At 38.6% G+C, this 11,489-nt stretch overlaps 1 protein-coding gene across 1 annotated transcript; it reads left to right on the forward strand.

Annotated features, from left to right (window-relative positions):
• Nucleotides 1-1,256: 1,256 nt before the first annotated feature.
• Nucleotides 1,257-7,695, forward strand: LOC131804310 (uncharacterized). Its single transcript, XM_059126990.1, has 2 exons — nucleotides 1,257-3,927; nucleotides 7,583-7,695. Exons 1-2 carry the CDS (start codon nucleotides 1,257-1,259, stop codon nucleotides 7,693-7,695), a joined length of 2,784 nt encoding a protein of 927 aa, XP_058982973.1.
• Nucleotides 7,696-11,489: the final 3,794 nt, after the last annotated feature.

Raw genomic sequence — 11,489 nt, forward strand, 5'->3', positions numbered from 1 at the left:
CAAGTCCACAAGAACATAGTTTAAATGCACCGCAGTTATCATTCAAATTAATGGAAATTGGTGAAGTGACAAATGAAAATCACAACAAACTAGCAAGATCATTAGAAAATCAATTTAATTCTAACGTAGCAGAATTAAATTCTATGATAAAGCTGGTCGAAACCAAGAAAGACAAGATATATTTAACAAAACTGCTTGAGAGACTGGAAGTCCAGATGAACAGACTGCTCGACATTCGATCAGAAATGGCGAGAGAAGGTGCAGGAAATGACTTTACGGAAGATCAGTGGGAACAGTCCGGAGAAGATTTCAACAAAGCTCAGATGCAAATAACAGAATTGTTGACATCTTTAGAAGCGGCACAAAGAAAATCCGTAATGGTCGAAAAAATAAAAATTCCAGAGTTTAGTGGACGTCGTGAAGATTGGAACTCATTTTATGAATTATTCCGCACATTAGTGCACGAAGATAAAAATGCCTCAGATCAAGAGAAGCTGTTTCGTCTACGGTCAGCTTTGAAGGGGGATGCACTGCAGATTATTCAAAACATGCCGTTAACCAGTTCAGCATATGAAGGGGCTTTGGAAGCATTACGTAAAAGGTACGACAATAAAAGGACTCTATTCACACATTATGTGGACAGCCTATTAGATGTGCCAAAAATTAATGGATCATCAGTGCACAGTATCAAGAAGTTATTGGATACAGCTATAGAGAGCATTGAGGGAATCAAATCCATGAATTTGAAACTGGGAGATGCATACCCAATTCTGGCACACATAATAGTGCGCAAATTGGATAAAGAGACTCTTTTACAATATGAACAGACAATACAAAAGTGTACGGAAATTCAAGATATCAACGACGTTCTAAAATTCTTGGAGCAAAGATATCAAACTTTGAATTCAGTTTGGTCTATAGATGATGGAGATAAGCAGAGATTCAAGCGACAATACAGTTTTGAAGTGGCAGCAACAAACAGCGAAGAAAATCAAATAAAATGCGGTTATTGCAAAAGTTTTGGGCACAAGATTCACCAATGTTAGCAGTATAAAACATTAACAGTGAAGGAGAGGATTGATTGGGTAAGACGGAACGAGCTGTGCACTAACTGTTTAAATCATAAGGCAACAAGAAGATGCATTAGCAAAACGAATTGCTTTATGTGTAATGGCAGACATCACACCAGCCTTCATATTGAAAAATCGGCTTCAGGAGGCAACAAAGGAAAATCAACATTTACCACAATAAAAGAAATGCATCATGTATTAATTGCAACAGCACAGATACGAGTAAAATCGAAGCAAAACGAATACATCACCTTGAGAGCATTAATCGATCCTTGTGCTCAGGCGTCTTCAATCAGCGAGGAAGCCGTACAGATATTGCAGTTGCCAAAGCAAAGAACAGATGTAACACTGCATGGACTTGGAGGAGCAGTCGTCGGTAAAGCAAAATCGAAAGTTATTATCGAAGTGAAACCCAGATTTTTAAGCGATTTCGCTGTGAATATAGAGGCAGTCGTACTTCCTGAGTTGGCTTCAGTTCAGCAGGATCCAACGTGTGAATACGATATAGATAAATGGGAACATTTTACGCTAGCAGATCCGGACTTTACGTCGTCAGATAGAATCGACGTGCTGATTGGAAGCGATGTCTACCACGAAATCCTTCAAGATGGTATTCACAAAAAAGATAGTATATTGGCGCAGAGGACGAATCTAGGATGGATACTGTCGGGACCGACTACGGAAAAAAAGGGAAGCAGCAAGAAAATTGTAGCAACTACTACTCTGGAAAGATTTTGGGAGATAGAGGAGGTGAGCGACAATCAAGCAGTGACAGAGGATGACTTTTGTATATCAAATTATGGCTCAACAACATCGTTAGCGAATGATGGCCGGTTTATGGTCAGACTTCCCTTCAGGGAAGACGTTGAATTAGGAGATTCACGTAAAAGAGCTATGGCAAGATTTTTGAACATTGAAAAAAAATTATGCGCCAACCCTGAACTAAAAATGGAATACCAACAGTTTATGGAAGAATATATTAGTATGGGGCATATGGAACGAGTAGAGCCAGAAATACGGGGAAAATACTACCTTCCCCATCAAGCTGTCATCAGAGAAAGCAGTATAACTACAAAAGTAAGAGTGGTATTTGATGCGTCTTCCAAGACATCAAATGGAAGAAGCTTGAACGATATTCTCTACGCTGGGCCAAGATTGCAGAGAGATATTTTTGATATCCTTACAAAATGGCGGAAACATCAGTTCGTCATAAGTGCAGACGTGGAAAAAATGTACCGACAAATTTGGGTACATAAAGATGACCAAGAATACCAATATGTGTTGTGGAGATCCAGCAGCGAAAGTCCAGTAGAACAATACAGATTAACGACAGTGACGTACGGTACGGCGTGTGCGCCGTTTTTGGCGTTAAAGACGCTTGACGAAATTGGATCTCAATGTGAAGATAAAGACATTGGCGCTATTATACAAAATGATTTCTACATGGACGATTTGTTAACCGGAGCAGATTCTATTTCAAGATGTAAAGAATTACAGGAGAAAATAAATAAACATCTAGCAAAATATGGATTTAAGCTACGGAAATGGATTTCGAACGATAGTGATGTCCTAAAAAACATAGACGCTAAGAGAGAGAATGATGTACTTCACATAGAAGAAGATGATTGCTTAAAAACGTTGGGGCTGAAATGGTATCCAGTAAGTGACACATTTGGATTTACAACGCAACTTTACAATGAACAACGGATAACCAAGCGGAAAGCCCTGTCCTATTTGGCCAAAATATTCGATCCATTAGGATGGCTAACACCAATAACAATAACGGCGAAGCTTTTTATTCAACAACTATGGGTAATGGATATTGGATGGGATAATGTACTAATAGAGGAGCTGAATAAACAATGGAGAGGGTTCACGAGTAAGCTAAACTCACTGATTTCGATTCGAATACCTCGATGGTTGCACGTATCCAGCTCAACTGAAGCACAACTGCATGGATTCGCGGATGCATCGGAAAAGGCTTATGCAGCCGTAGTTTATGTTAAAGTGAATGGAGTTGTTCAGCTAGTAGCAGCTAAAAGCAAAGTCAATCCCATTAAAAATAGGAAGACGTTACCAAAACTAGAGTTGTGTGCGGCGAATTTATTAGCGAAACTTATGACAAAGGTTATGAAAATTTTGTCAATAGAAGCAAATGTATTTATGTGGAGTGATTCGTCGATAGCGCTGTCATGGATACGTAATAGTTCTAGTAAAGATCGATTTATAAGGACAAGAGTGAAGGAGATTCAACAATGGGTACCAGCAGCCAAATGGCAATATGTAAAATCAAAGGAAAATCCGGCAGACATGGGATCCAGAGGGATATCAGCAGACAAGTTACCAGAGAATAATCTCTGGTGGAATGGTCCGTCGTGGTTAATGCGAGATGAAGAGAGCTGGGATACAAAGGAACCTGTGTATGTCAATGTGGCCGTCACAAATGCGAACAACGGTCCCAACTATTTCAATCATATGGTAAAAGATTATTCATCGTTTACACGACTTAAGCGAGTGATAGCGTATGTGCTCAGATATATCGCAAAGCTACGCGGAAAAAACTTTCCAGATTACTTGACTGTGGAAGAATTACGAGCTGCAGAAATGTTTTTAATAAAAGGCCATCAACAACAAGAATTTCCAGAAATTGTCACGAGGCTAAGAAATAATACGCCGATTGATCACAAACACAAGCTGGCTTCATTAAATCCCTTTTTAGACGAGAATGGCGTGTTGAGAGTTGGAGGTCGATTACAGTTAGCTTCGCTGGCGTATAATCGTAAACATCCCATAATACTCAATAAATCAGAGCTGAGTGATCTAATTATCAAGGACGCACATGTGAAAACGCACCATGGTGGAAATCGGATAGTGGAACATTTGCTAAAAAGAAAATTTTGGATTATTGGGTTGAAAAACAACGTAAAACGGCTGAATCGGGGTTGCGTCAAATGTATACGATATAAACGAGAAAATCAATGCCAGCTAATGGGAATGTTACCAGAATATAGAGTTAATGTATCTGCACCGTTTACACATTGTGGTGTAGACTATGCAGGACCAATATACATGAAGTGTTCAAATGGCAGAGGCCAGAAAACATATAAAGGATACATTGCGGTATTTATTTGCATGACAACAAAGGCAATTCATTTGGAACCGGTTAGCAGTTTGACGTCAGAAGCATTTCTGGCGGCCCTAAAGCGCTTGTTTGCCAGAAGAGGTAAAAGTAGTCATATATATTCTGACAACGGCACAAATTTTGTTGGAACAGTTAAACATTTGGATAGAGATTTAAAGGCCGCCATGAAGGAGAATAACGCACTAGCACCTATATTAGCGACAGAAGGAGTGCAGTGGCATTTTATCCCCCCGGCAAGTCCCCACTTCGGAGGAATATGGGAAGCGGCTGTTAAATCAATGAAATATCATTTACGAAGAGTTATTGGTGAGAGTAAATTGACATTTGAAGAAATGTCTACGCTTTTATATCAGATCGAGGCCGTGTTAAATTCGAGGCCGCTTTATAACATGGATGATAATGCTGGCGAGGTGGAAGTCCTCACACCTGGACATTTTCTAATCGGAAGGCCCTTGATAAGCTATCCAGAAACGAGCGACGAACACAAGATTACAGCCCTAGATCGTTGGAAGCAAGTGCAGAAAATGAAAAATTGTTTTTGGAAGCAATGGAAATCAAACTATCTAGAAACACTCCAACAACGGTACAAGTGGAAAACCCAAAAGAAGAATATACAGAGGGGACAAGTGGTGATAGTTAAGAATGAGGAAACACATCCTGGACGATGGCCGTTAGGTAAAGTCGAAGATGTCCATCCAGGACCGGATGGGTTAGTAAGAGTCGCCACTTTAAAAACCCAAGCAGGGTTGATAAAGAGATCCGTGAACAAGTTGTGCCCATTAGAAGGCGTAAAAACTGATGAAAAACGTGACAGCTCCAATGGAAAGAGAACCGGCAATCTGGCAGGCTACTTAGTGCTTTTGCTTCTTGCTTTAACTCAAGTAAAACCTACGGTCGCTGACAGCTTAACCAATATCACAGAGTTGCAGGAGTCAACCGCACTATATTTGGACCAGGTTGGATCAGTGAATGTTGTAGCCTCGAAATGGAACATGATCATAGTTTTTAATATGCTTCCATTTTTTGAATCCATGGAGAAATGCGAGACCGTATTAAAAACGATGATGCCACTATGCGTAAAGCTGCAGATATTCGAGCCGAAGTGCGACAATATTCTAAGAACTATGGAGAGGCAGGTTCGGAGTCTACAAGACACTAACGAGTTCTTGTTCTCGAGAACTAGTAGGAGGCCCAAACGAGCGCCATTAGAGTTCATCGGGTCACTCCAGCACGTCCTATTCGGAACTATGGATGCGGAAGATCGGAAAAAAATAGAAGAAAGCTTGCAAAACTTATTGGAAAATCAATATAACCTGAAGTTTATGATGCAAAAACAAACCTCGGTCGTGGAATCTACGATTAATATTCTGCGCACTACTATGGAAGATGTAAATACCAACTTCAAGAAGATACAGGATCAGATGAACAACATAACGGCGGCTATGGAAGAGTCATACTTCGTTTATAGAGAGTCGATTCGGTTTTTCATGGTAACCAAAGATTTGGACGCAATAATTCGCGAGAACGAAAGAGTACAGTCGAGTATGATAAACCTGCTTATTGACATTAACCATGGGAAGCTCAATCCAGCCTTGATTACGCCGTTACAACTTCAGGAAGAAATGACCAAGATAAGAGAGCACATGCCTGAACACCTCAAATTTCCTGGAAAAAAGTATGATCAAATTAGAGCGGTATACAAACTTCTTACTGCTAAGGCAGCATTAATTGAGGACCGACTGATGGTTTCAGCTAATATTCCATTGTTCACGCAACACACGTCTCAGCTGCATCGGATCATCCCCCTACCTATTATGCTGAACGGTGGGAAAGTTGTAGCACAGCCATCGGGACATTATCTGATATATAATTTCCACAGGGATGCCTACCATATAATGACGCAAGCTGAGTTAAACATGTGCCAGCTGTACATTGACGATGAATATGTTTGCGAAGGTAATTGGCCATGGGTCGACGCAAATGACCATTCGTGTGAGGTGTACTCTCTTAAGCCCCTAAATGCACCGAGATGCCAGTTCTCTGAGACAAAGATGGAATCGCTATGGACGAAGCTGCAAGCCAACAACCGCTGGTTGTTCAAAGTTTTTCAACCAACAACAGCTCACGTATCCTGCAGTCGAGATTCACAGCAAATAGTCCAGCTACCGAGTCAAGGCATCATTACGATGAAGCCAGGATGTACATTAAGGGTAAAAGGAGCGACAATTTCCACACCTTTCAATATTGCATCGAAGAAGGTCGTGGAAGACAAATCATCTTTCGTAGCAGACATAGACCGGCTGTCTAATTTCTCGGTCATGCCTTTAGGGCCGATGGTGGTAAATCACTAAGCAAGGCTAGCGGAAATAGAGTCTCAGTTGAAAACGATCGATGTCTCACAGCTTAATCTAAAAGGGTTGAATTTTCATCACATCTCCGGGCACTTATCTCTAATGGTCATGGTAGCCGCCTGCATAATAGCTCTAATATGTTCAATCAGAAGATGCATAAAACCGACAAGAGTAGCATCTATTCACTTTGCCCCCCCGCAGAATGTTTGAAAGACTCAAACATGTGTGTGGAAATGGAATTGGTGTTTCACACGCTTATCTAAATATTAATTAGTTTTAGTTTGCTTTATGCTAAGTACTTACATTCTTCTCAACATAGAATTTACTCTTCAGTTTATTGATAATTTTGTATTGAACTATTTACGTACGACTATGTTTAATAGTTTTTGTAAATTATAATCTACCCAAGGCTGTGTTTGCCTGCTGCATAAGATAATGAGCATGTAATAAAGATTTTATGACCCCCACAAGAGATATGCAGGCAAGACAATGTACGCAAGATGAGTCGCGTTGGTCTATCACCAATTCATATTTATTCTTGAATAGAAAGTAAGGGTTGCTAGATAGTGTGTAAGGTTAAGAATTATTTTGTAAACTAGCACTTAAGATGGAATTATGAAAAAATAAATTCAGTGTCGAATCAAGCATCATACGAGCATTTTCATTCTCCTCCCGAACAGCATCATACGCAGACTTTCGTTCGTACAGGCGCTCTCTCAAACATGTTAACAGTAACAATAAAATTTAAATATAATTACAGGAGACAAGTGGGAAAACCACAACAGTCCGACGGCAACAAAAGTACTATCAACAAAACAAAAACTACAGCAACAACAATGGGAACCTAACCCAGCACCTAACAACAGCAGACGAGGAAGGAATAAAGGCAAAAATTATAAGAATTAAAATGAATGAAATACGAAATATCAACAGGATTAGTAGCAGCACCAGCTTTGTTGGAAAGCTGACTGGAGGATGAGAATACGCAACAAGAAAAACAAAAAACAAATACCAAACAGCCATCACCGTCAACAATGGCACCAGCAACTCTGCCATCAACGTCAGCAGCAAAAACAATAAAGCTTTAAGAGTAGAACGACAACAACAACAGCAACAAAAAACATCAGCATAATTGCATGCAATTTACCATGAAACATTGTTGTGTTGTTTTATTTAGAATGGAGAGTGAAACGAAATCCTGTCCAATACCGTGTCACAGTCAGGACAGCCGCATTCTCATCTCAAACATGTATTAACACATTTAAATGGCGAACGAACAGAGACGTTGCAAATGTATTTTGGGACAGCTAATTAACATCCGATGACAAATGAATGTTCAGATCTGATTTTTTTTTTTTTTTTTTTTTTTGCTTCCAGTTCAATTTTGATCAACACATTGACTTGGAATGGATTCATTTCAATATTCAATCGATGATAAATGTAAAGTTATTTAGTAAGAAGAAACATTTTGAATCAAGTTTTGGGGGTTTCAATATCAAATATCGATTCTCAATATCTATCTCCTACACCTTTTGCCTCCAGAAGTTAAATAAAATTTTTTGTGACATAAATGTGCCTCTTCGAAATATTTTCATGAAAAATGGAATCATGCATTTTAAAAATTAAAATTAAAAACTTTTACAAAAATATCCCTCATGTGCTCGCAATATCAGGTACGCGCGAAACTTCAATAATCTTATATTTTTAGAACAATAAGAACTAATAACAACAAGTAAAATAAGGTTTACGTTCGGCCAGGCCGAACTTTAAAAATTCTGTTAACATCTTAAAAATACCGAATGTAGCCGTTATATTAGGGTCTATATACCGCGTGGATGGCAATTTTTGTCAGCCATTACAATATTCAAATGCGAAACTCGAAAAAAATTCAGTGAATAAGGTAGCTAAAATCATCAAATTGACGAATATGGGGATTAAACAGAGACATGGACCTGCCTTAGGCTGTAGTATCCATTACAAACTTCAAATACCAAATTTCAAACATTTCCAGAGAATAATGTCGCTTAAATCACCGATATAATAATAAAAAAAGGGAGGTATAATTATATGGGGGCTATACCAAAACGTGAACCTACATGGTACTGCAGACATAATATACAGGGTGAGATAAAAAAAAAACTAAAACAAATTCAAACGCCATAATTTTTACATTTTTTTTAATTTTATTGAATGAAAGTAAAAATATCGGAAATAGCATCGAATTTTCGAATAAGTTTAGATTTGTTCGAATTAGTCACCTTTGACGCGAATTATGCCCTTCAAACGACTAATGAACCCGTCACACGCTGCCCGAATGTTGCTCTGCGATATTTTGTCCCATTCCCGACACTTTGGTATTTTTTAGTGCAAAACTTGCTTTCCAAAATACTTCAGATACAATAGTCCAATGGATTGGTATCCGGAGATTTTGGTAGACATTGTGCGCTGGAAATGAAGCGAGGAACCTCATGTTGTAACTATTCTGGGTTGGCGCGTGCTGAGTCCGGTTGGAATGTCCACGGTCTACGGCCAAAATGTTTGCGTGCCCAAGGCTTTAATACATCCTCCAGAATATTTTCGCGATACTATGCGGCATTTATTCTGATGCCACGGTCGATTAATACGAGCGGAGAGAGACCATCGGCTGTTATGGCGACCCACACCATCACCATGACCGGCGCTTGAGTTCTGGTGGCCATCCGAAGGTGCACATTTTCAGCTAACCTCTTTGGCAAGTAAACACAATCATTTTGTTTGTTTAAAAACTGCTGGACAATGAATGTTTTCTCATCGGAGAAAGCCAAATTCGGCAGTTCACCACTTTCGGCCAAGCGAAGCAACTCTTTAGCTCTTTTAAGTTTATTTTCTTTTTGTTGTGGTGTAGGTCTCTTCACTTTTTGGAATTTCAATGGTTTTACACCAGCACATGTTTCAATATTTGCAATATGTTCAGCTCACCATTATGTTCGGCCACTGCTACGCGGGTTACGATCAAGTCGCTTCTTTACTTTTCGAACCATTTCTGCCGACGTTGCTGTTTTCTTCCGTCCACTTCCTTGACGTAGGCCTACGCTATCAGTATCAAGGTACCGAGCGATGGTACGTGCAGAAAAGATTTATTCAAATTTAAATGCTGGAGTGCTCTATCGATAGATAATTGTGTGTTTCCAGCCAAATATAAAGAAATCAAGCTATCACGCTGGAATTCCATCACAAATAACTATTTTTCTGGAAAATTCTCACCAAAATGCTTTTGTACGCTTGTAAACAATATAATGAGATGTCACTGAAATAATTTTAACAGCTGTCGGACGAGTGGCTTAGAAATGACAGCAGTCTGAATTTGGTTGCAGTTTTTTTATCCCATCCTGTAGACCACTACACTCAATTTATATGACATATGTGATATTTTTTGGAAAATGTTGAGATGTGCTTGAAGTGAACCGGTGCATTCCACATCATCTAATGTGGCATAATATATTTGGCTGAGCAAAATTAAAAAAAAAAAAAAACAATATATATGTCTAATTTTATTTGCATTGTTACTGAAATGTTTAAACTGTGTGCGTTATGTGTTAGAAGGAGACGGCCGATAAATTCCATATCTCTGGTTGATGAAAATATTTCGATATACCAAGTTTTAAAATAATCGCTGACTTTTTTGCGCAAATTATGAGAGGTATAAGAGAATTGGATGGTTATTATTCACTTTATTATTACTCAAAATTTTGACCCATTGTGGTACTTCATGGAGTGGGTTGATATTGTCCATTTTCGCACCTGACCTAGCATTGCCCAAATTTTGGAATTTGCAAATATTGTTCAACATCGAATGGTCCTTTCTCTTTATGTGAACTAAATTATTTTTACGCTCTTAGTTTGACAATGATATTACGATGTACCAAGTTTGGACCAAATCGAATACTCCCCTCGAGAGTTATCATGCACAGCAGACAGACCTACGGATGGACGGACAACAGTAGATCGATCTCAAATATCCTGAAACGGATTTGATCCAAGGAGACCAAGAGTCTAACACCTTTACTTGGATGTAGCCATACGGCTGAGGGTATAGAAAAAGTATGTTGATTCAACCCTAGACACCAACAAGTCTTAAGAACCAAATCTATATATATATAAAAATCAATCGTTGTTTGTTGGTAACGGAAAACGGCTGGACCGATTTGCATAATTTTTTGTCAAAACTTTCGTCATACCCCGAGTTAGGTTTTTAAAGAAAAAAATATAGACCACGCCCACTTTTGCGACCACAATTTTGATTTATCTAAAATCCTTATATTTGCCAATATAGAGGAGATATCGGTTTGATGCACGAGATACTGTTAACTTTCCCTCCAACCCTTTTGTTTGGTGGCTGAGGAACTGACCACGCATACTTCTAATCTATCTATATATAAAAGAAAGTTGTGTTAGTTACCACGCTTATAACTCAAGAACCGCTGATCTGATTTTAACGATTCACACAAATTCGGAATTGTCAATAAAATATAAAAGAAAAAGCCTTTTGGCGTGAAATTTTTTCAATTTTAAAACTATATAAAAGTATACATTTTTTATTGTTTTGAATTCTAAATTAATAATATCAAAAATGAAATAGTACGCAATACGATGTTAAATGGCGATCTTTCATGTCTGAAATTGGCATTTAGCTTTCAACTCCAGGTCATAAGGGTACAACCCGATTTCAAGTATATCTTACATTTTAAAAATAATTTCATACTAATTTCAGAAAATGTTGGTAATTTGGGAAGGAACCATTCTTGCAAAAACTGATCACATTTTGTACAACCATCATGTGATATAATGAACCGGATATTTGTTTAATCGTCTTTGATCTGTGATTTATTTGAAGACTAAAAGTACGGGCCGGCAACGCGGACCGGGCCAGCTAGTATCACTATATTT

The sequence above is a fragment of the Musca domestica genome, unplaced genomic scaffold (genome assembly GCF_030504385.1).
Source record: "Musca domestica strain aabys unplaced genomic scaffold, Musca_domestica.polishedcontigs.V.1.1 42, whole genome shotgun sequence".
In the NCBI taxonomy this organism is placed as follows: domain Eukaryota; kingdom Metazoa; phylum Arthropoda; class Insecta; order Diptera; family Muscidae; genus Musca; species Musca domestica.

Coding starts and splice junctions, on each gene's coding strand:
- LOC131804310 (XM_059126990.1), top strand. CDS start 1,257: ATGCATCATGTATTAATTGCAACAGCACAGATACGAGTAAAATCGAAG. Junction 3,928..7,582: donor ACATGTGAAAACGCACCATG/GTGGAAATCGGA, acceptor AATACCAAACAG/CCATCACCGTCAACAATGGC.